Raw genomic sequence first — 25,897 nt, 5'->3', positions numbered from 1 at the left:
ATATACAATAAACACAGGTGCAATACAAATAACAGATTTTATTTCACAGGAACGGTAAAGAGAAAATGGTTAAAGGTAAAATAGGTATCAGAAATAAATGCTTTTCCACTCACACTTCACTCAATAGAAATATTAATAAAACAATGAGCAATATAAAAACAAACTAATTGTAATGAAGTACAACACGCAGGTTGTATTCACATCAAGCAATGTGGCAAATTAAATAAGTCACTTTCCCTCTTTTAATAAAAAAAATCTGAATGTATCCCTGTGGAAGGGTGGTGGGTAATTCACTGACACAGGACACAGAGAAATGGGTCTGAAAACACCGCACAGGTGCCCAGTTTTATTAGAAACTGATTTTGGGTTAGCCCGCAGAGGGCGCTGTTGTCTGTGGCCTGCCGTACCAGCTATGGTAGCGACAGAGCCACAACTATACCAGAGCGGTACAGGGTACAGAGGTTGAAACAAAAAAAAAACACTAATCCAAAGGCGAAAGGAACAGGGGAAACAAAACACAGTAAACAAAAACTACAAAATAAAAAGTGCTGCGCTCGGCAGCTTCACCCCAACCGTCGCTACCCGCACGGCCCGGGTCTCCGTCCTACACTAGCGGCTCCCTCAGCCTGCTATACACTGTATCGGGGCTGCCCAAGAGTTTGCCCCCGCTATCGCTGATTCTTTTATCTCTTTCTTTTATTATTTAGTTGTCTTGCTGGGATTTTCGTCCCGGCTGTTTTTTTCTCCAGCGCTTCCGCACGCCTTTTACGTCTCCGTGGGCAGACCTGAGGGAACAGCAGAATGAAACTTATAGGGTCAGCAATTCCCCCAAGACCCGCCTCCCAGCCACTCAGAGAGAAGGAAAGTCCGCACACCCACTCTCCCACCTCTCCGTGTCACTGCCATGACTGACAGGCGGATCTTGACGAGCCGCTGCCCTCTCCCTGCAGCACTATGAACACGTCAGAAGAGTCAGCACAGGTCTCCCCCTGCTACATATCCTCCCCCTTAGAATGGCACCACCGGTCCATTCGAAAATCCTACATCCCCATGCCTTCCCGAGAGAAAAAATCTGCGTTTTGATGCAGCTTTCCTGCGCGGTGGACAACCCTGAAGGCATAGGGCTGCAGGGCCAAGTACCACCGCGTGATTCTGGCGTTGTTATCCTTCATTCGGTGAAGCCATGCCAAGGGGGCATGATCTGTAACCAGGGTGAAGTGTCGCCCCAGGAGGTAGTACCGGAGTGACTCGACTGCCCATTTTACTGCGAGACACTCCTTCTCGATGGTACTATAGTTCTTCTCGCGGGGAAGGAGCTTCCTGCTGATATACAGGACCGGGTGCTCGCTTCCCCGCACCTCCTGGGACAACACTGCCCCGAGACCTGTCTCTGACGCATCCGTCTGCAGGGTAAACCTCTTACCGAAATCCGGACTGCATAGCACTGGCTTGCTACACAACCTCCGCTTCAAAGCGAGAAAGGCCCTCTGGCACGGCTCCGTCCACTGAACCGTATTTGGGGCAGCCTTCCTGGTGAGGTCTGTCAAGGGAGCAGCAAGCGTGGCGAAGCCCGGAATGAACTTCCTGTAATAGCCCGCTAGTCCCAAGAAAGAGCGCACCTGGGTTTTAGTCGTAGGGACCGGCCAGTCAGCCAAGGCTTTCACCTTAGCAATCAGCGGTCTGATCTGGCCACCCCCTACTCGATACCCCAAATACTCCGACTCACTCTTCCCAATGGCACATTTCTTTGGGTTAGCAGTGAGCCCAGCCTCCCGCAAGGATTGCAATACCGCCGCTACCTTACACAGATGACTCGGCCAATCCTCACTGTGGATAACCACGTCATCTATGTAAGCAGCGGCGTACTGCTGATGGGGCCGCAAAATGCGATCCATCATCCGCTGGAAAGTGGCTGGTGCTCCGTGCAACCCAAAGGGCATGGTCCTAAATTGGTATAATCCGAAGGGAGTCGAAAACGCCGTCCTCTCTCTGGATTCCGGGGTCAGGGGTATCTGCCAGTACCCCTTCGTTAAATCCAGTGTCGTCATAAAATGAGCCGTGCCCAGACGCTCCAGCAATTCATCTACCCGGGGCATGGGATAAGCGTCAAACTTCGATTTTTCATTAACTCGCCTGAAGTCAATGCAAAACCGAGTTGAACCGTCCGGCTTATCCACTAAAACAATTGGACTATTCCAGTCACTTTGGGACTCTTCTATTACCCCCAGTCTCAGCATTTCGTCAATTTCCGTTTTTATTACCTGTCTTTTACGTTCAGGTACACGGTATGGCCTCTGGCGAACTAGCGCCCCCGGCTCAACTTCAATGTGATGATGGGCTACTCGAGTCTGCCCCGGGACGGGAGAAAACACATCAGGAAATTCCGTCACCAGCGCCCGAGCCTGACATTTCTGTGTTGGTGTCAGATTCTCTGCAATCTGTACCGACCCTGTTTTCGCCAGCACAGAAAGATCAGGTCCCAGGTCGGTGACGTCATCTGCCTGTGCCACTACCAATGCCTCCGGTTGCAGCCAGGGCTTCAGGAGGTTAACATGATAAATGTGTTTCTCTCTCCGTCGCTCCGGCTGGCAGATCTCATAATCCACCGTCCCAATCCGGCGTGTAACCTCAAAGGGTCCTTGCCACTTAGCCAGGAGTTTTGACTCAGAACTGGGTAATAATAGAAGCACTTTATCCCCCGGCTGAAATGTGCGCAACCGGGCTCCTCTATTGTATTGGGTCTCCTGTCTGTGTTGTGCCTGCTGCAAATTATCCTGCGCCCATTTTCCAACAGACTCCAGACGTTTGCGCAGGTCCAACACATACCGGACTGTATTAGTCGAATTATCCTGCTGTTCCTCCCACATCTCCCTGACCAGATCGAGCACACCCCGGGGTCTTCGCCCATACAGCAGCTCGAATGGCGAAAATCCCGTGGAAGCCTGGGGTACCTCTCTGATCGCAAAGAGAAGGGGAGGAATCAGCTGGTCCCAGTAACGCACATCACTACTAATAAATCTGCGCAACATGCTCTTAAGGGTCTTATTAAAGCGCTCCACAAGACCATCGGTCTGAGGATGAAACACCGAGGTCCTAATGGTCTTAATCCCCAAAAGTTTACATGTTCCGCGGATTAGCCTGGACATAAAGTTGGTGCCTTGGTCGGTCAGTATCTCCCTGGGGATCCCCACCCGGGAGAAAACCTTCACGAGCTCGTTGGCAACAGACTTAGCGGACATAGATCGGAGGGGTATAGCCTCTGGATAACGCGTCGCGTAATCCAAAATGACCAATAGGTGTGTGTATCCCGCCGCACTCCTTTCCAATGGCCCGACTATGTCCATCCCAATACGCTCAAACGGAGCTTCCACTAGGGGCAACGGCACCAGTGGGGCTCGTGGGACGGCTCTAGGGCTAGCTTTCTGACACTCCCCACACCGTTCACAAAACCGTCTGACGTCACCATCCAAACCCAGCCAATAGAACCGTGTCACAAGCCTCGCTTTGGTTTTGTCCCTACCTAAGTGACCAGACAGGGGAATAGCGTGAGCAAGCTGCAGCAAATCCTCCTTAAAGGGTTGAGGAATGAGCAACTGATGACGCACTTCCCCCGTCTGGGGTAATTTGTCAACACGATACAGCAGGTCTCGACTAATTTCAAAGTGAGGGTACGTGGCGGCGCGTCCGGGCTCGACCACACGACCATTAACCACCGCTGCTTGGTCAAAGAGCCTGCCCAGCACGTCGTCACGCCCTTGCTCGAGTCGGAAGTCACGGGAACGAGCTAAAAAATCAGCTCCCATGGCTTCCAGCTCTGGGTCGGGTCGGTCCGGAGCGGAGGCAGCCGAGCCAGACCCCTGTGCCGGCTCCGCAGCCTCCCCCCCCGACTCTTCACCAACCGCCCCCACCTGAAACCTCTCGGACTCCTTCCATCGCCAGCCCTCATTCTTAGCAGCCCGACGTTCCCGTTTAGTTTTTCGGGGTCTAAATCTATGGCAAAACCAATTCGGGTCACAGAAGGGGAAGATCTCTCCAATTACTTCCTCCTTCTTGGCCAATAGGGTGGGCGGGGCTGTCAGAGCAGCTAACCAATCTTTAAACTGCCCACAGTCCCGCCCCAGAACTACTGGTACTGGCAATTGAGGACATAACCCTACATGCACCTGCGTCCCCTGCTGGCCAATCGTTATATTCACACTTATCTTAGGGTAGGAGCGTACATCCCCATGAATACATTTAATATGCACCTGTCCCAATAACCGTTTATGCCCCAGTGAGATTAGGCTATCCTGTATTAGGGACTGACCACACCCTGAATCCAGGAGCGCCTGGGTTTTTGTACCATCCACTGTCACAGGAATAACAAAACCCGTCTGCTGAAGTGACTGAGGTAATTGAACAGGCTTACCTGGTCGGCTGAGGTCACACTCCATCACGGGGCAATCCCGCGCGAGGTGTCCCACCTCCCGGCACGTCCAACACCGCAGTGGGCTAGTTTCTCGCCCTGGAGCCTCGGCAAGAGGTGGAAACACCGGAGCCATCAAAGGGGCTCGACGATAAGGAAGCCGTGCGAGACCCCGGTCCGACCCCGCAGCAGTCCGCGGGGAACCCCACGCTGCCCCGGTCCCCGGGCCAGGAGCTCGCACAGCCCCCCCCCGTCCAAAACCTTGTACACCCCTTCCCCCCAGTCCCTTCGCCCTATCCGGGGCCGGTGGGGCGGATGATGCCGCAGTGCTTCTCCCCGGCAGCCTGGCTGGCGTTGGTTCGGCTGCCCGGTACTGCTCTGCCAGTGCGACCGCCTGATCCAGGGTGGCGGGTGCCTGCCGCTGTACCCACAGCCGTGGTTCCGGAGCTAGACACTCCAGAAAGCGCTCCACCACAATCACCTCCACCAGCCTGGCTTTCGTGGTCGCATCCGGCCTCAACCACCCCATTGCATACTCATTCAAACGATGAGCTATGGTTCTAGGGTGCTCCTCGGGCGGGAAGCGCTCCTCCCGAAACCTCCTCCGATAGCCCTCCGGTGTGGCCCCCACGCGATTCAGGATGGTAGCTTTTAGCGTGGGGTAGTCCATCATCCGGTCGGGAGACAGCGTCCTCGCTGCTGCTTGCGCCTCCCCCGTTAACTGGGGCAAGAGGTAACTGGCCCATTGGGCCTGATCCCACCCGGCAGAGGTCGCCAGCGCCTCGAACACCTCCAGGTAGGCTTCGGGTCGATCCTCTGCCGTCATCTTGGTGGGTCTCATCAGCCGGGGGTCAGGTCCCGCCGGTCTAGCCGCCCCTTGCACCGCTGCCGTCAGGGTCTGGCGCAGGAGATTCATCATCTCCGCAAACTGGGAAGCATCCATGCTGGTGTGCACTGCTTGAAGAGGGCAGTGCCAGTGAATCCCACTTCTGACACCACGTGTGGAAGGGTGGTGGGTAATTCACTGACACAGGACACAGAGAAATGGGTCTGAAAACACCGCACAGGTGCCCAGTTTTATTAGAAACTGATTTTGGGTTAGCCCGCAGAGGGCGCTGTTGTCTGTGGCCTGCCGTACCAGCTATGGTAGCGACAGAGCCACAACTATACCAGAGCGGTACAGGGTACAGAGGTTGAAACAAAAAAAAAACACTAATCCAAAGGCGAAAGGAACAGGGGAAACAAAACACAGTAAACAAAAACTACAAAATAAAAAGTGCTGCGCTCGGCAGCTTCACCCCAACCGTCGCTACCCGCACGGCCCGGGTCTCCGTCCTACACTAGCGGCTCCCTCAGCCTGCTATACACTGTATCGGGGCTGCCCAAGAGTTTGCCCCCGCTATCGCTGATTCTTTTATCTCTTTCTTTTATTATTTAGTTGTCTTGCTGGGATTTTCGTCCCGGCTGTTTTTTTCTCCAGCGCTTCCGCACGCCTTTTACGTCTCCGTGGGCAGACCTGAGGGAACAGCAGAATGAAACTTATAGGGTCAGCAATTCCCCCAAGACCCGCCTCCCAGCCACTCAGAGAGAAGGAAAGTCCGCACACCCACTCTCCCACCTCTCCGTGTCACTGCCATGACTGACAGGCGGATCTTGACGAGCCGCTGCCCTCTCCCTGCAGCACTATGAACACGTCAGAAGAGTCAGCACAGGTCTCCCCCTGCTACAATCCCGTTTTTTCTCCCTTCAGTGAGTAAAAATCAAACACCACTGTCTACAATTTGCTAAAGGCGAGTCAAATGTGAACTTTGTGATCAAAAGGGGAGCAAAATGTTTCAATATTTACAATTATCAGTCCCGATCAAAAATATATGCAGTTGAAGTAAAAAATATACAGTGCAGTTCATCCTGTCTCCTTCTCACTCACTGCAAAGGCATATGCAAATCAAGAGCCTGCCTGAAACAGGGTACTCACGAACTCCAGTCGCACAGCAAATGGCGGGAGAAGGGTATCTTTTTTCAAATACTTATAAAAGTTATAATTAATGTTTATTAAATAACGATGACGTTGCTACAGGGTGTAAACACTGGTTACTTACGACTGCAGCTAGTTATAATAAAGATCTCTGTTACATAACGGTAAAAATGCCAATTAGGCCTAAACACTTTTTCAACTATCTTTGTTTGCTAACTTTTATCTTTGTAATCCTAACTATTGCCATAGACTTCGGTATATTGGGCAATCAAAAATGCTAATTTACCGAAAACAATGGAAAAATTGATATATTGTATTCCACTTAAAAGTAACATAAAGATTCCGGTTAGCATGCGGTACATCCGAAGATACACCAATGATTTAACTTTCATTTTTATCATTATTATTCATTTGGTTACATCGTTTAAGTTGTACAATTTTGCATAAAAATATATACACTTTTCAGATATTAAATGTGTATTCATTTGTCATCTGTGGTTCATTTATATATAAATTTATAATTATATAATCCCCCCCCCCCCCCCCATAAATTACTCTGGACTTACAGCAGACAGTGGCCTTTTATCATTGAGGTGACATTATATTATAATTTTATGTGTATATCTATGTTGACAGTAGAGAAGTCAAGAGAAAATACAGATTGAAATTAAACAAAAAAAAAACCTTACTCTTACAAAGAGTTTTCATTGAATTTAAACATATCTGGCAATAAAACTTCTATATCTAAAAATCTATATTTTCTCTTGACTTCCCTACTATAAATGATCAGAAGTAAGCAAGGCTCAGACTTTAAGAAGTGTGTTTGAAAAGATAGTTGTGACAACTTAAAATAAACAAATCACCTGGGCCAGATGAGATCCTCCCAATAGTACTCAAGGAAATGAAAGAAGTTATTTACAAACCGCTAACCAAGATCATGCAACAGTCTCTTGACACAGGGGTTGTACCGACAGACTGGAAAATAGCAAACGTAATACTGATCCACAAAAAGGGAGACAAAACCGAACCAGGTAACTACAGACCAATAAGCCTGACTTCTATTATATGTAAACTTATGGAAAATTACCTATATGGTAACAATATCCTGGGAGACAGCCAGCATGGTTTTAGGAAAGGGAGATCATGTCTAACTAACCTGCTGGACTTTTTTGAGGATGCAACATTGAAAACGGATAACTGCAAAGCATACGACATGGTTTATTTAGATTTCCAGAAAGCTTTTGACAAAGTTCCACATAAAAGATTAATTCTGAAACTGAACGCAGTAGGGATTCAAGGAAATGCATGCACATGGATTAGGGAGTGGTTAACATGTAGAAAACAGAAAGTACTGATTAGAGGAGAAACCTCAAAATGGAGCGAGGTAACCAGCGGTGTACCACAGGGATCAGTTTTAGGTCCTCTGCTATTCCTCATCTACATTAATGATTTAGATTCTGGTATAGTAAGCAAACTCGTTAAATTTGCAGACGACACAAAAATAGGAGGAGTGGCAAACACTGTTGAAGCAGCAAAGGTCATTCAAAATGATCTAGACAGCATTCAGAACTGGGCAGACACATGGCAAATGACATTTAATAGAGAAAAGTGTAAAGTATTGCATGCAGGCATTAAAAATGTGCATTATAAATATCATATGGGAGATAGTGAAATTGAAGAAGGGAACTATGAAAAAGACCTAGGAGTTTATGTTGACTCAGAAATGTCTTCATCTAGACAATGTGGGGAAGCTATAAAAAAGGCTAACAAGATGCTCGGATATATTGTGAGAAGTGTTGAATTTAAATCAAGGGAAGTAATGTTAAAACTCTACAATGCATTAGTAAGACCTCACCTAGAATACTGTGTTCAGTTCTGGTCACCTCATTACAAAAAGGATATTGCTGCTCTAGAAAGAGTGCAAAGAAGAGCAACCAGAATTATCCCGGGTTTAAAAGCCATGTCGTATGCAGACAGGCTAAAAGAATTGAATCTATTCAGTCTTGAACAAAGAAGACTACGTGGTGATCTGATTTTAACATTCAAAATCCTAAAAGGTATAGACAATGTCAACCCAGGGGACTTCTTTGACCTGAAAAAAGAAACAAGGACCAGGGGTCACAAATGGAGATTAGATAAAGGGGCATTCAGAACAGAAAATAGGAGGCACTTTTTTACACAGAGAATTGTGAGGGTCTGGAACCAACTCTCCAGTAATGTTGTTGAAGCTGAAACCATGGGATCCTTCATGAAGCTGCTTGATGAGATTCTGGGATCAATAAGCTAATAACAACCAAACGAGCAAGATGGGCCGAATGGCCTCCTCTCGTTTGTAAACTTTCTTATGTTCTTATGTTCTTAACTCTGCAGCCTGAAATGGAGAATCCAAAAGCTGCAGGACCAGTTTTTCATCTAACCAAGCACTCAGCATTCCCTGCATAAACTAGTTTGTACTGCCTTGATCTGACTGTAACAGCTCAGGTTACACCAGGCTTGTGTCCCCAGAAAACAAAACTTAAAACTTACATTTTGCATTGTAATGTAATATATATATATATAATGTAAAACACCCTAACAATGCATCAATTACAGAAACATTGGTCTCTCTACTCAAAGCATTTTACACACATTTGCTATTATTGACACTTTTTTTAAAAGGAATAAAATGTAAGAAGTCACAGCACACATGCTTAATATGTAAAGATGTCGTGTATGAGGAAATCATACTTCATAACCTGCATTTTATGTCAACATTTGCAGCTCTAAAAAAAATGATGCTATACAAAATGTGCAAAAAATGCTTTGAGTATGAGGCCATTGTCACTAGTTCTTCAATATACCTCACTGTGCCAATATACATCAGTGTTTATTAAATTTCACATTAGCTACAAATCATTATTATTATTTATTTATTAGCAGACGCCCTTATCCAGGATGATTTACAATTGTTACAAGATATCACATTATTTTTACATAGAATTATTTTTTTTTTTTTGAAAATTATTTTCATCCAGTCTCAATGTAGATACACTGATGTATATTAATTGTAGGTTATTAATCATGTTGTAATTTGCTCTTTGTATTTCAGTTACATATAACAGCAGTGAAAGGAGGAGTGTTGCCTGAGGTGAAACGGTGTACCCAATGCTGCAGATTGTACCACTGTCCATTTTGCCAGCCAAACAAATATAAACCCAATAAACGCCACCATTTAAAAAAGCACTTGGATGTCCATCTAAAAGGTGCAGTGCAGTGTGATGGTTTGTTATTTAATGGTTTTTACATGTAACATTGTTGAAGGTTGTTTAATATATTTAGTGAACAATATGCATTTCAAGTAAAATATTGTGCATAAAGTCATTAATACGTATTGTTTACATATGTTTATTTAAATGTTTATAGAGAATGCTCAGGAATACTCACTTGCAAATACAGTAGGCTCCATAATTATTCATACCCTTTATTCAGTGTAAATGAAATGGGGGAATTAAATTAAAACTTGACCCATCAGCTAATCGCAAAGTCAGAATTTAACGATGGTTGTTTTTATTAGTAGAAGAAAGTGCCCATTTATGATAAATCAAACTGCTGTTAAGTGCATATTTCTAATTTGGTTTTAGTGGATGGGTCTAAATGTTGATTTAATCTCCCCAAAGTTGGTTTTAGCAATAACAACAAAAAAGCAAGTGTACATTCATTATTTCTTGCTATATCATAAAAACATATCTGTCAAAAATAACTGCATTTTAATTTTTAATATCCAAACTGCATTATATATTTGTAATAAAGTTATTTGTTTGCAATTTTGATGTCCTTGTTTGTTTTCATAGTACTTTTGACAGGAAAGCAGGACTTCAATCAAAACAAATAAATAAGTGCTTTGAAATAAAAAAAAACCTTCAGACAACTGTGAATGAATGACTGTGTTACATCTACTTTGTGAATGAATGACTGTGTTAACATCTACTTTGTGAATGAATGACTGTGTTAACATCTACTTTGTGAATGAATGACTGTGTTAGCATCTACTTTGTGAATGAATGACTGTGTTACATCTACTTTGTGAATGAATGACTGTGTTACATCTACTTTGTGAATGAATGACTGTGTTACATCTACTTTGTGAATGAATGACTGTGTTACATCTACTTTGTGAATGAATGACTGTGTTACATCTACTTTGTGAATGAATGACTGTTAGCATCTACTTTGTGAATGAATGACTGTGTTACATCTACTTTGTGAATGAATGACTGTGTTACATCTACTTTGTGAATGAATGACTGTGTTACATCTACTTTGTGAATGAATGACTGTGTTAGCATCTACTTTGTGAATGAATGACTGTGTTAGCATCTACTTTGTGAATGAATGACTGTGTTAGCATCTACTTTGTGAATGAATGACTGTGTTAACATCTACTTTGTGAATGAATGACTGTGTTACATCTCCTTTGTGAATGAATGACTGTGTTAACATCTACTTTGTGAATGAATGACTGTGTTAACATCTACTTTGTGAATGAATGACTGTGTTAACATCTACTTTGTGAATGAATGACTGTGTTAGCATCTACTTTGTGAATGAATGACTGTGTTAGCATCTACTTTGTGAATGAATGACTGTGTTAGCATCTACTTTGTGAATGAATGACTGTGTTAACATCTACTTTGTGAATGAATGACTGTGTTACATCTACTTTGTGAATGAATGACTGTGTTACATCTCCTTTGTGAATGAATGACTGTGTTACATCTACTTTGTGAATGAATGACTGTGTTACATCTACTTTGTGAATGAATGACTGTGTTACATCTCCTTTGTGAATGAATGACTGTGTTACATCTCCTTTGTGAATGAATGACTGTGTTACATCTACTTTGTGAATGAATGACTGTGTTACATCTACTTTGTGAATGAATGACTGTGTTACATCTACTTTGTGAATGAATGACTGTGTTACATCTACTTTGTGAATGAATGACTGTGTTACATCTACTTTGTGAATGAATGACTGTGTTACATCTACTTTGTGAATGAATGACTGTGTTACATCTACTTTGTGAATGAATGACTGTGTTAGCATCTACTTTGTGAATGAATGACTGTGTTAGCATCTACTTTGTGAATGAATGACTGTGTTAGCATCTACTTTGTGAATGAATGACTGTGTTACATCTACTTTGTGAATGAATGACTGTGTTAGCATCTACTTTGTGAATGAATGACTGTGTTAGCATCTACTTTGTGAATGAATGACTGTGTTAGCATCTACTTTGTGAATGAATGACTGTGTTAGCATCTACTTTGTGAATGAATGACTGTGTTAGCATCTACTTTGTGAATGAATGACTGTGTTAACATCTACTTTGTGAATGAATGACTGTGTTACATCTACTTTGTGAATGAATGACTGTGTTACATCTACTTTGTGAATGAATGACTGTGTTAACATCTACTTTGTGAATGAATGACTGTGTTACATCTACTTTGTGAATGAATGACTGTGTTAACATCTACTTTGTGAATGAATGACTGTGTTACATCTACTTTGTGAATGAATGACTGTGTTAACATCTACTTTGTGAATGAATGACTGTGTTACATCTACTTTGTGAATGAATGACTGTGTTAGCATCTACTTTGTGAATGAATGACTGTGTTAACATCTACTTTGTGAATGAATGACTGTGTTACATCTACTTTGTGAATGAATGACTGTGTTACATCTACTTTGTGAATGAATGACTGTGTTAGCATCTACTTTGTGAATGAATGACTGTGTTAGCATCTACTTTGTGAATGAATGACTGTGTTAGCATCTACTTTGTGAATGAATGACTGTGTTACATCTACTTTGTGAATGAATGACTGTGTTAGCATCTACTTTGTGAATGAATGACTGTGTTAGCATCTACTTTGTGAATGAATGACTGTGTTAACATCTACTTTGTGAATGAATGACTGTGTTACATCTACTTTGTGAATGAATGACTGTGTTAACATCTACTTTGTGAATGAATGACTGTGTTACATCTACTTTGTGAATGAATGACTGTGTTACATCTACTTTGTGAATGAATGACTGTGTTACATCTACTTTGTCAGGGGCGCAGAACTCTGGGGCAAGAAGGTTTTCATTTTTTGATCCCCCTGAGGCCTTCATTACCTGATTTGAATTAATTTGCTTAATTGGACAAGTTTACCCTTTGATTTGCTCTTAAGCAGTTGGAGATTTACAGACAGCTACAAAAACCTGCAAAGATTGTAATCAAGTTCTTCATTAAGACCCCCAGTGGTTACAGAACTCCTTGTTATTATTATTATTATTATTATTATTATTATTATTATTATTATTATTATTTATTTCTTAGCAGACGCCCTTATCCAGGGTGACTTACAATTATTACAAGATATCACATTATTTTTTACATACAGTTACCCATTTATACGGTTGGGTTTTTACTGGAGCAATCTAGGTAAAATACCTTGCTCAAGGGTACAGCAGCAATGTCCCCTACCTGGGATCGAACCCACTACCTTCCAGTCAAGAGTCCAGAGCCCTAACCACTACTCCACACTGCTACCCTATGTGTATGTTGTGTATGTAATCAAAAAATCTTCCAATTTTAATAGGAACAGATAAAATCCACTCCCTTTCTACTAATTCATTTCTCTACCAACAAACATCACAGACGTGTTCAGTGATTATAATCTTTAATACGAGGCTGTAGTTGGATTTTTATTTGCATCACAGCTTGTTATTTAGGGTTTGGGGTTAAGGTTAGGGTTGGTTTGTCTTCAGTTCCACTTTTAGCCACCACCTGTACCTATAGGCAACCACTTTCACTTCAATACAACTGCACCTTGCTAAAAGAGACCCATTTAATCACCATCTGTGACAAAGAGCGAATGAATCTGAATCAACAATCTCCCTCTCGACCTGTGAGAGCACTGTACAGCAGGAATTGCGTGCCCCGTACTGAATGTTTCGGCAGTTCATTCGGGAGCCGGCCATTCAGGAAAGGGATGGCGTCACTCGCCCTAGTACGGTAAGCAAAGTTTCATTCATGAATTGGAGGAGACGTGATTGAACTAGCTATCGGAGGGGGCGGGGCTGAGGGTACTTTAGGGGGACGTGACGCCATAATCGGTTCCTTTGTTGTGGTTGATGGGAGGAAACGAGGACTGTCTTGAAGGAGCGTTAAGTGCTGTGTTTGTTTTGCAACGGTGTGTGTTTTGTCTTTGTCAGACTGATTAAGCACGATCAGGGAGCTGCAGCCTGAGGCCAGCGATTCACCCGGACTTCACCGCACCTGCACTTAACCGGCATCATTGTATCCAGCACCGCACCTGCACTCGAGCACTCACTGTCCGGAGACGTGTCTGTGTTTGTGTTGTGTTTGTGTTTTGAGATTATTATTTCGGGACTGCAACCCCTTGTTTTGAGCGCTGGCAATACCCATTGCTGGGTAGAGCCAGCTTTATTATTTAATTGCTGGTCAAGGAAATAAAAGGAACTTGAACCGTGGACTTTGTGTTGTGTCCTTGTCTGGAGCACCTGCATCACCCATTCACCACGCACTACAACCCACACGTTCACACCATCTCTATGTGACTACATGAGAAATTGCTGTATTGTGTGTGTGTGTGTGTGTGTTTCACATATGGACATAAATTGCTATAGATAATTTTTTAGTTGATGCTTTTATTCAAAGTGCCTTGTATTTGTGCCCATTTATAGAGCTGGGTATTTTACTGGAGCAATCTGTGAAGTACCTGCTTGCTCAAGGGTACAGCAGCAGTGCCCCACCTGGGTTTGAACCCTCAACCCTCCGGTAAAGAGTCCAGAGCCCTAAACACTAATCCACATGCTGGTATATCTATTTGAACATGTCCAGGGGTGAATATACCTTATATCTAATTCACTTTGTGCATGCTGCAAATTAACAGTTTTATATATATATATATATATACACACACACACACACACACACACACACACACATTATATATATATAACTGTTAATGGTTTACGCAGGCCTGTATTTTTTCTTTTACATCTACATTGAAATTCTAATTTCAGTTTGTATTTCATTTAGGATATGTAAATACATGGCACAGGGATATTTAGCTATGACATACAAACTCCATTCTCATGTGTGACACACAAATCCATGCTGGTCCAGGTTACATGCACTTGTAGAAGGGATGATCCTTTTGGGATACTGTGGCAATGTGCCCCGCCCCTGTGTGCATTTGTGTGTTATATGTTGTATGTTACGTGTTGCGTGTAAATGTTGGTGTATAGAGATGGTACACGGGATATAAACGGGTCTGTGTTTCACGTGTATTTAAAAATGTAGATTTGTATTTAGGCACGAGGATGGCACAAATCACTTCACGTGCTGGTTAAAATGTAATGTATGGTCACGGGAGTACACTTAATTAATTCACGTGCAGTTGTACCGAGATTCCAATTGAATGATTGACTAGCAATCGAGTCTCGGTACAACTGCATAAAAGCAGCATATTTTCACAAACTCGGGGTTGGGTGTTCGGTGAGTGGAGAACGGGATTGGAGACGGAGGTAAAGTTAAAGTTAAAAAGAATAGATAAAATATCTGCTCACCGTGTTTGTCTGTCTAGTCCGTTTTTGTTTGTCTTTTTGTTTTGGCGCAAGTGCCGTGTCCTGTTTTCTGTTGGTTCAACCTTTTTATTTATTTGTTATTAAACGCTGAGTGCCACCATTGCACTCAGCATTACTCATCACCACCGTCTGTCTGTGTGTTTCTTCCGGGTTTGACGTGTCACTACCAGCCAGCCTTGTGACAGATACTCACAGACAAAAAAGCAGGTCAACATGATATGACCAAAGGGACTTAAACAAAGGGATAATCATTCAACTGATAAATCAATTGGCATATGAGCTTAAAGGACAGAACGGGGATGCAAATAATATGAGTGACGACCTGAACTTCAGCTTCCTATATTTTATTGTGTATACCTAGGCTAACCTATACAGACATGTAAGCATGTCAATTTTACATTGTAAATAAGATGAGAATGACACACATCATTCTTACTTTAATACGATTAAGTAAATGTAGATTGTGTGAAGCTCTACCCCTATAAAAATGTACCACGGTTCTATAGTGTAGCTATACTATTATTATTATGGTTGTACAGCATTATTGTAACACAGGGAATTGAACATTGATGGTGTAGGATACATATATTATACAATACAATTGGACTTTCACAGATACCATCGTACCTTGTTCCAAAATCCAGTGGTACATTTTTATAGGGTTCCGTTCTAACAGTATTGTTGCAATAGAAACAACCGGATAATTGAACAGTTTCCAAAGAAGCGGAGGGCAGTATATTAATCATAGAGTATCAAGCAATATTTTTTAAATACGCTGACATCAAGACCATTCCCAGCAATGCTTGCAGATTGTCTTTTTTTTTTTTTTTTACATACATTACATACCGCAAATAGATAACGATTACTGCTTTTCTATATATTATATGGAAACGTAAGCGCATTAAATACTGCCTTTATAAATGTAATGATGATTAAATGGTTTATTTAGAACGCAATGCCGATGTATTCATTATTTGAAAAATGTTACGACATTGACAATACATAGAAAAGTAGGTTCCGTAAACAAACAAAAAAAAAACGACTTCACACGTGTGGGATCAGTGCATCAATGTGAGGACTTGGAAATTGCGTCACTGTAGAGGTGGAGTTAGAGGCGGAGTTAAAGGGTGCCAGGCTTGGGGTGTGAGGCATGTGTCGTCCGTCTTGCAGGTATATGGCGGTGGCCGGGATCTCCGTCCTCCCGAGTGTCGGCGCGTCTACAAGCTGAACGTCAGATGGCACGGGTCCAGGCAGGTCGTCAAGTCCTCTAGAATCAAGCTTCATTGTCTTTTACAGTAAACAATTTAAGCGCTGGCGGGTGACCGTTTCAGTCAGATGCTGATAGCTGTTAACTGGGTTTTGGCTAAACTCTAAGCTGCTAGCCACCAGACGAGGTGTGGCAAGCGGAATTGTGCAGCGATGTGTGAAAATGAATAGAACGTATACTTTTGACAAGTATCTTTCACACCACAGAGACGCGACAGGCGACGCAGGAGCGGCACTAGGGTGGCACTGGAGCGACACGAAATAAATAGGATGGAATCCTATTTTTTGCTGTTTGACGCGCGTCAACTAGAGCATTGAGCAATCAGAGAACAGCTTCAATGCACGCGGTCCTGCAGGGTGAAACGGTATCCGAAATGACGGAGGAAACAATACTTGCCGTTCAAGAAATACCCTGAGCTTTATGACAGAGGGCATCACAATTATAAAGATAGAGGTGAAAGTTAGGAGTCAGTTTCGAAGGAACTGGATAAGCCTGCTGTGTATGATTTATTAACATGTATGTTGAAATACCATCAGAGAAAACACTCATAATTTCCGCATCATGTTGACGAATATGTAGCAGTCTTGATCATAGTTCTGTAAACAGTAATTTTGAACAGTGTATAGATCTGGCAGTTTTCAAGCCTGTCGCATTGCCTCTGTCTTGCGAAAATGTCTCGTTGATGTAGTGGAGAAGATATAATGTTTATATATTAATACATCTCACTGGAACGCCAAAGTACTGTTTATTTAATGCACTGAATTTTGTTTTTGTTCATTAGATCAATAAAGTTGTATACAAATTGCATTCTGGGAAGGATAGTGGGTGGTGTATTGGGAGTGAGATTGTTTTTCTGCCTCTCAATATGGCTGCCTGCTGAGAGGTACGTGTTATCTTTCTCTCTAAAAAGTTGGGGAAAAAAACGTTTTTGTCATCTGATCACTCGACGTGATCGTATATGTTTTATTTTGTAACCACATAAAGTATTTGCTGTGTATAGGAAAAACAATGAACATGTAAATTAGAGAATTTATCTTTGTTAATTTCTTTTTGTTAATATGTGCTCTACCGTTTTGTTTTATGTAGAGCTGGTTCAGTGTAGATTGCGATTTATCTGTCATCAGATTTAACAATGGTAAAAAAAGGAAAGAAAGGAAGGAAAGTTAAGTGAGAGGATATTTTTGTTATGATTAATTACCAATTATTATTATGCTAACGCTGCCGTTTTGTTTGGTTGTGTTGGTTTCTCCACAGCGAATGCAGAGTGGAGATTACTTACTGTGCAGCAAGCTTTATTTTTATTTTCTTTATTTTATTTCTTTCAGAATAAAGCTGCAAGACTTCAGTTTGTGTCTGGTGGTCCTTTAACATCCTGAAGAAAAATATCACACAACGCATCGTACACAAAGACATATATTACATTGACAAATTTAAAAAATCGCATCGTGTCTGGTGTGTGGAGACCTTGAGTAGTTATCTATTTTCTCCCTTTTAAATAGTAAACTTTAACCTATACATCTGAACCTGGAAAACCGCTAAGTCAAAGGCTCTAGATTTAGTATTTAATCCAGTAGCACATGTACTACTCACATTTACATCCGCTCCCTTCTCGTCTCCACTTCCCAGTGTTGCCAGGTCCGTGGTTTTCCCGCGGAATTGGGCTACTTCAAAAACACAGCCGCGGTAAATATTAAGGAGTCGCGGGTTGATAATGTAATTAGATTGGTGGTATAACTTTAAAAGATTAAACCGTTTTCATGTTTGCAGTATTGTTTGGGATACAGTACCAGCATTAGTATTTCAGAGCTTCATTATGAATTTGTTGATAGTGACATGTGGATGAGCTGTACACTAGCTTGTAGTTTTCATGAAATTTATACTAGGTATAAGAACATAAGAAAGTTTACAAACGAGAGGAGGCCATTCGGCCCATCTTGCTCGTTTGGTTGTTAGTAGCTTATTGATCCCAGAATCTCATCAAGCAGCTTCTTGAAGGATCCCAGGGTATCAGCTTCAACAACATTACAGGGGAGTTGGTTCCAGACCCTTACAATTCTCTGTGTAAAAAAGTGCCTCCTATTTTCTGTTCTGAATGCCCCTTTATCTAATCTCCATTTGTGACCCCTGGTCCTTGTTTCTTTTTTCAGGTTGAAAAAGTCCCCTGGGTCGACATTGTCTATACCTTTTAGGATTTTGAATGTTTGAATCAGATTGCCGCGTAGTCTTCTTTGTTCAAGACTGAACAGATTGAATTCTTTTAACCTGTCTGCATATGACATGCCTTTTAAACCCGGCATAATTCTGGTTGCTCTTCTTTGCACTCTTTCTAGAGCAGCAATATCCTTTTTGTAACACGGTGACCAGAAATGAACACAATATTCTAGATGAGGTCTTACTAATGCATTGTAAAGTTTTAACATTTCTTCCCTTGATTTAAATTCAACACTTCTCACAATATATCCCAGCATCTTGTTGGCCTTTTTTATAGCTTCCCCACATTGTCTAGATGAAGACATTTCTGAGTCAACATAAACTCCTAGGTCTTTTTCATATATTCCTTCTTCAATTTCAGTATCTCCATGACATTTATATAGCATATTTTTATTGCCTGCATGCAATACTTTACACTTTTCTCTTAAATGTCATTGCCATGTGTCTGCCCAGTTCGGAATGCTGTCTAGTTCATTTTGAATGACCTTTGCTGCTCCAACAGTGTTTGCCACTCCTCCTATTTTTGTGTCGTCTGCAAATTTAACAAGTTTGCTTACTTCACCAGAATCTAAATCATGAATGTAGATTAGAAATAGCAGAGGACCTAATACTGATCCCTGTGGTACACCACTGGTTACCTCTCTCCATTTTGAGGTTTCTCCTCTAATCAGTACTTTCTGTTTTCTACATGTTAACCACTCCCTAATCCATGTGTATGCATTTCCTTGAATCCCTACTGCGTTCAGTTTGAGAATTAATCTTTTATGAGGGACTTTGTCAAAAGCTTTCTGGAAATCTAAATAAACCATGTCGTATGCTTTGCAATTATCCATTGTCGATGTTGCATCCTCAAAGAAATCAAGCAGGTTAGTTAGACATGATCTCCCTTTCCTAAAACCATGCTGATTGTCTCCCAGGATATTGTTACCATATAGGTAATTTTCCATTTTGGATCTTATTATAGTTTCCATATAATAAAGTTTACATATAATAGAAGTCAGGCTTATTGGTCTGTAGTTACCTGGTTCGGTTTTGTCTCCCTTTTTATGGATCGGTATTACGTTTGCAATTTTCCAGTCTGTCGGTACAACCCCTGTGTCAAGAGACTGTTGCATGATCTTGGTTAGCGGTTTGTAAATAACTTCTTTCATTTCTTTGAGTACTATTGGGAGGATCTCATCCGGAACAGGGGATTTGTTTATTTTAAGAGCTCCTAGTCCCTTTAACACTTCTGCCTCTGTTATGCTAAAGTTATTTAAAACTGGTTAGGAACAGGTCGACATGTGGGGCATGTTGTCCATGTCCTCCTTTGTAAAAACCTGTGAAAAGTAATCATTTAATATATTTGCTATTTTTTTTCTTCATCTGTGATTTTGCCATTTGTGTCTTGGACATTTAACCTCCTCTTTAAAAATGTTCTCTTGCTGTTATAATATTGGAAAAACATTTTAAAATTAGTTTATGCCCCCTTAGCAATGTTCATTTCTATCTCTCTTTCTAACTTCCTTTTTGACTTGTGTTTACAGTTCCAAGTACTCTTTCTGTGTACTTTGTTTTTGGTCCCGTTTAAACACTCTGTAAAGTGCCTTTTTTCACTGAATAATTTTTTTAATTGATCTATTAAACCATTTTGGCCATTTTGTTTTAGATTTGTCTACTTTTGGGATGTAATTGTTTTGCGCCTCTAGTACTACATTTTTAAAAAACAGCCATCCTTTTTCTGTGGATGTTTTCTCTATTTTACTCCAATCTACTTCTGTTAGTCTCTATTTCATACCTTCATAGTTTGCTTTTCTAAAATTGTAAACCTTAGCTTTAGTCATTACTTTTTGGGTTTTAAAAATCACTTCAAAATGAGACCATGTTGTGGTCTGAGTTTGCCAATGGCTCTCTGACCTCCGTTTTAGTTATTCTGTCTTCATTATTTGAAAAGACTAAATCAAGGCATGCCTCCCCTCTAGTCGGTGCCTTGACAAATTGCGTTAGGAAGCAGTCATTTGTCATTTCCACCATTTCAATTTCGTCTGTTGTGCTCCCCACCGGGTTTTTCCATTTTATACAGGGGAAGTTGAAATCCCCCTTTAGTATGGCTTCTCCTTTTCTACACACATTTCTAATGTCATTGTATAACAGATTTTTTTGCTCGGCGTCTGAATTTGGCGGTCTATAGCATGCTTCTATTATTATGCCCTTTGAATTTGTGTCCATTATTCTGACCCATATTGATTCTGCATTGCTTTCTTTGTCCTGATTTAACACCTGGGCTTCAAGACTATTTCTTATGTATAGCGCTACCCCTCCGCCTCTTCTGTCCTGCCTGTCTTTCCTATACAATGTGTACCCACTAATATTATATTCGTCTCCATCACTCTCAGACAACCAAGTTTCTGTAACACCTATCACATTGTACAATTGATGGTAACAATATCTTTATACACAGTATGTTTTTTTAAATTCCACCTCACATAAAAAATTACATGAGAAACCGCATACCTCTCAAATAACATTTTACATCAGATTCGTTTATCGGGAAAATCTGCGTTATTTCTCAGAAGTGATAAAAGTTCTGAACCCTAGTCATTGGCGCAAGCCTTTCACAGACCATCGGCTCTCACAAAGTGACGAAACCCGAAAGGGTCAGATTGTGTCAGGGTCCCCTTTCTTTTGTCATTTCCATATTCAGTATTATCAGAGGTTCACGTAACTGGTATGCAGGTACGCATGCGCACCAATACAAAAAATTTAGGTGATATTTTAGTTCACAGTAAACATAAAAGAATAAATTGACAAAATAGGTTATACGAATACATGTAAAGTGTATAAATACATGGACAAAAGTAAAAATATAATTAAACATAGAAACACCACATATCCACTAAAAACTAATACCTACTGTAAAAATAGCAATGTTGTTTATGAAATAGCCTGTGAAAAATGTGATGAAATAAAATATGTTGGAGAGACTGGAACTACTATATATAAAGGAATTCTGAACCACCTTTCACTAATTTAGAAATAAAAAAATGAATGAACCAATAGTACAGCACTTCACCCGTCAAGGACATGACATAAATGATGTAAAGTTTGTAGCATTAGAACAGCTAAAATTAGACAATGCGACATAGAATAAAAGACATGGATAAATAGACTGAACACGATTATGCCAGTGGGACTCAACAAAAAAGAATGTACTAATTAACTTCAATAAATATATAACATTTAAATAAATCAATAAACAATTCATTCAAAAGTTGTGCATGCTGATGCGCTGGGGAGGCCAAATCAAGACTGATCCTCAGAGCCAGCATTGCATGATAATGTAAATATAAGTTTATATAAAGTAATGTTAATTAGAAAGTTATTCTTGAACAACAAGTTTACTGCACTGTGTTTACTTTTCTTTTTGAACAGCTGAAGGGCTTTTGCCCGAAACGTCCTGAAAAAAGGTTTTTTAATCTTTTAAAAAATTGTGTACATTTAAAAAAAAAAACTTTTCTTTCATATATATATATATACACACACACACACATATATACACACATACATACATACATACATATATTATGCGCACACACACACACACACACACACACACACACACCCTGGATTTGAACCAGCATGTGGACCAAGCTTTGTGCTTCATGCAACGCGCTGCCACTCAACCATTAAAGAAGTCATACTGCAAAGTTCCCAATACCTTAAATAGATGTTTTATTTTCCTTCATGCATTTGCACATTAAACAGTTCATATAAGATTGTACAGCCTTCAAAAGTGAACAATGTCCTGTTAGGTTATTGTATTTATTTGGAGTACAATATTACAATCAAGATGTTTTTCTACTCTATGCAAACTTACAAAATATTTTTTTGTACCAGCAGGGAATTGAAACCTATTTGCTCACTTAACAGTGGTGCTACCTCTAAAGCAGATTACAATTTACTTCTCCACTAACTGGGCGATAAGCAATACTTCCATGTAGAAGTACACGTCAGGTTAATAATATTGATTGTGGGGGGGACATCATTTCAGCCGCTATGATTTTCTATATAAAAAAACATTGTAAAACTTGTCTGAAACTCAGCTTGCCTGAAACAGCGGACCATGAATACTGTGGTAGAAATTTGACATTGTCAGTAAAGTCATTACGTTTCGTTTCATGTCAATGTCTGAAACGTCAAAGGATGTCTGAAACGTCAAAGGATTCCTAAAAGGAACACACAGGTCATGTGTAATGGTTCAACTAAACCAAATAAACCTTTGGTTTGTGACACTGTTTGCCTCATGTGGTTCATGTAGGGTCGAACCAGCCGAAGCTTCTTTCCCATTACTACCTTTGACCATTTTCAAAATAATAGCATTTATTACAACTATTTATCCTGGTGCCATTTCAAAGAAAATGTGCACCTTACATTAAAATAAACACTGGTTCCTACATCCCCGATTTATTTCGGCCTGTTTTGCATTTCCCCACTTACAGTTTTACCGGACCATTTCCTCACCAAAAGGCATTTGCTTTCTGGGTACCAGTCAGTACATATTCTAGAATATCCATGCTTACAGGCGGTTCATATTCTAGAATATCCATGCTTACAGGCGGTTCATATTCTAGAATATCCATGCTTACAGGCGGTTCATATTCTAGAATATCCATGCTTACAGGCGGTTCATATTCTAGAATATCCATGCTTACAGGCGGTACATATTCTAGAATATCCATGCTTACAGGCGGTTCATATTCTAGAATATCCATGCTTACAGGCGGTTCATATTCTGTACTATCCATGCTTACAGGCGGTTCATATTCTAGAATATCCATGCTTACAGGCGGTTCATCACTACCCAAATACACAAGCAGCAATGTGACTTACTGCTGAGAAAAGACCAATCAAAACGTTACTGCTGATTTCGAATCATCCATGACATACAGGAAGCCATTTTCAAAGAAGCGTCATTAGCTTCCTGTGGAACTCAAAGAGAAGCTTTTACAATTTCAGCGTTTCGCTATTAGGCTCCGTTCTAACAAACAGTACCAGCTTGGACAGATCGGAAATGCTGATCAGACCCTCGTATTTTTCGACATGCCAAGCAATACAACGGTTCACAAATGGGAGAAAAACAGGTGTGAGTAATCACGACTGGAAATGAGAAGCAGCACATAACTGTAATGCTCTGTGTGATAGCAGGCGGCTGCAAACTGCTTCCACATGCGTAATTGAGGTTGTATCTTTGTAAATGCAGATTTATTTGTTTTATTTTTTCAACAAATTGAGGATGGGAAATTTGGGCTGCATCTTAAATTCAGGGGTGTCTTAATTTCGAAGGAATATGGTAGACATCTATAAAAGACACTTGCATGTAGTTAGGCTTGAAATGTATCCCAAATCTCAGAATTCAGAACAGTGCATCAGCTTACCACACACCCACCAGTTGGTTTGCACACTGCATTTCATACATATAAGCAAAAGCGATTTGCACTTCTATTCACTTTACATGATGAGTGCCAAATGTAAGGTCATGAAACAACAGCATTATAAAATATACGCATCCACATTGTAATAAGATGCTAAAGTACATTACAACTACTAGTCAATTTCTATAAATGCAATACACACCAGGTATGATTACATATGATTGCAATGTAGTGGGTTGAAAGTGCAGTGTTTGTCTCTGATGTGTTATCACGGTATTCTATTGTTTATTATTTTCATTTAGTTTAGAAACAGACTGGTTGTTCAGTTTCAATGCCCTACAGCAATGTATATTTTTACTGACTAGATATGCCAAAAAAAGTTCATGGTTCATATTTGCTTTGCTATTGGGTTTTACATCTCAGTGCCACACAAGGAACCATTTTTAAACAGTATATTGGAAGTTCAAATCAGAAACCGGCTGCCGGACTAAAAATGATTGCTTGGTGGAAAATAGACGGTTTGCTGTTTGATGGCAGCTAGTCTACGTAAGTAAAAAAAAAAAAAAATTGACATGAACAGCCACAGTTACAACTTTTAATTCTAAATTGTAATAGGCAAAATGTATGTCATGTCCAACATGGATTCCAACAGCGAAGGAAGACAAACAAGAAATGTTTAAAGAGACAGGAAAATTGATGGTGCAATTTAGCAATGTGAATATTAGTTTTTTATACTTTTAATAAGGAACTGCCCCTTTTGGATGCAGTTCCACAAAGAAGACTATTTGCCCTAATAAGTCCCAGTAAACACATTTTGGACCAGTGCATAGCTATATATTGTTATGAAATCCAGAGTTTGCACACTTCTATCACACAATAACACCCACCAGAATGCAAGAGTGTTCTTGCGTGACAATAAACATTCAATGAAACAAAATATTTTTTCATGTTTGGTATGAAAGTAAAAAGTATTATCTTAAAGATAACAATGTTTTTAAAAATATCAAAGTGTTTTAACTTATTCTATCTTAATATTTAACTTTCCATCAATGTCAGGTCATCTGCTTTCTCCTACAATAATACATACAATATGTATATCAGATTCATATACAATACTTCACAAAATAACCGCTGACAGTATAAATACTAATTGGTTTAGTTAAATTAATTCAATCAAACAAACACACACATATTTACTTACCGACTCCAAAGCTGGTTTTGCTACTGCAAAACAGAGAGATCAGAACCAGCCCCCACAGGCATTGTGTGTACAGGCTGGAGATCTGCAATGAAGAGGTTCCCATTCTGAAGGAAGGCTGCTTGTTCACTGGAGCTGAGAGGCTGCTGCTGTACAGAGTGAAACACGCTGGAGCTGAGAGGCTGCTGCTGTACAGAGTGAAACACGCTGGAGCTGAGAGGCTGCTGCTGTACAGAATGAAACACGCTGGAGCTGAGAGGCTGCTGCTGTACAGAGTGAAACACGCTGGAGCTGAGAGGCTGCTGCTGTACAGAGTGAAACACGCTGGAGCTGAGAGGCTGCTGCTGTACAGAGTGAAACACGCTGGAGCTGAGAGGCTGATACTGTACAGAGTGAAACACGCTGGAGCTGAGAGGCTGATACTGTACAGAGTGAAACACAGAGTGAGCAGAGCGGGGGGGAGCCGCACATTTACACACCACTGCTCAGGAACTGCACCAATCAAATCTACTCTTTTAAAAAATCAGCTGTTTCTAGGCAGAGGTGGTAGATGAAGTTTTACGATTTCCTTATCTGCAGGATGTGCAAAACTCATTCCCAAAAATACACAGAAACATGCACACAGTAGTTAAGAACATAAGAAAGTTTACAAACGAGAGGAGGCCATTAGTATTATTATTATTTATTTATTAGCAGACGCCCTTATCCAGGACGACATACAATTGTTATAAGATTATACATTATTTCACATATCACATTATTTTTACATACAATTACCCA

The 25,897-nt window shown here is 41.0% G+C and overlaps 1 protein-coding gene across 5 annotated transcripts in view; it reads right to left on the bottom strand.

The window, feature by feature from the left end:
- LOC117968203 (SLA class II histocompatibility antigen, DQ haplotype C beta chain-like) overlaps positions 1-25,575 on the bottom strand; it is a 401,218-nt gene extending 375,643 nt beyond the window's left edge. For 2 of the 5 annotated variants that reach the window (XR_009310938.1, XM_059009104.1), the window contains exon 1: positions 25,121-25,574. Coding sequence is in view for 3 of the 5 variants with exons in the window: in XM_059009104.1 (XP_058865087.1) it covers positions 25,121-25,223 (103 nt within the window). In the remaining 2 variants the exon portion in view is untranslated. Of the gene's footprint in view, positions 1-15,012; positions 15,159-25,120 lie in introns of those variants that run through there. The other 3 variants (XM_059009106.1, XM_059009105.1, XM_059009107.1) reach the window with 2 other exon arrangements.
- Between the last annotated feature and the right edge of the window lie 322 nt (positions 25,576-25,897).

The sequence above is a fragment of the Acipenser ruthenus genome, chromosome 38 (assembly GCF_902713425.1).
Source record: "Acipenser ruthenus chromosome 38, fAciRut3.2 maternal haplotype, whole genome shotgun sequence".
Taxonomy (NCBI): domain Eukaryota; kingdom Metazoa; phylum Chordata; class Actinopteri; order Acipenseriformes; family Acipenseridae; genus Acipenser; species Acipenser ruthenus.
The sequence above is the reverse complement of the archived record's forward strand: the minus strand, read 5'-3'. Positions and strand labels throughout refer to the sequence as shown.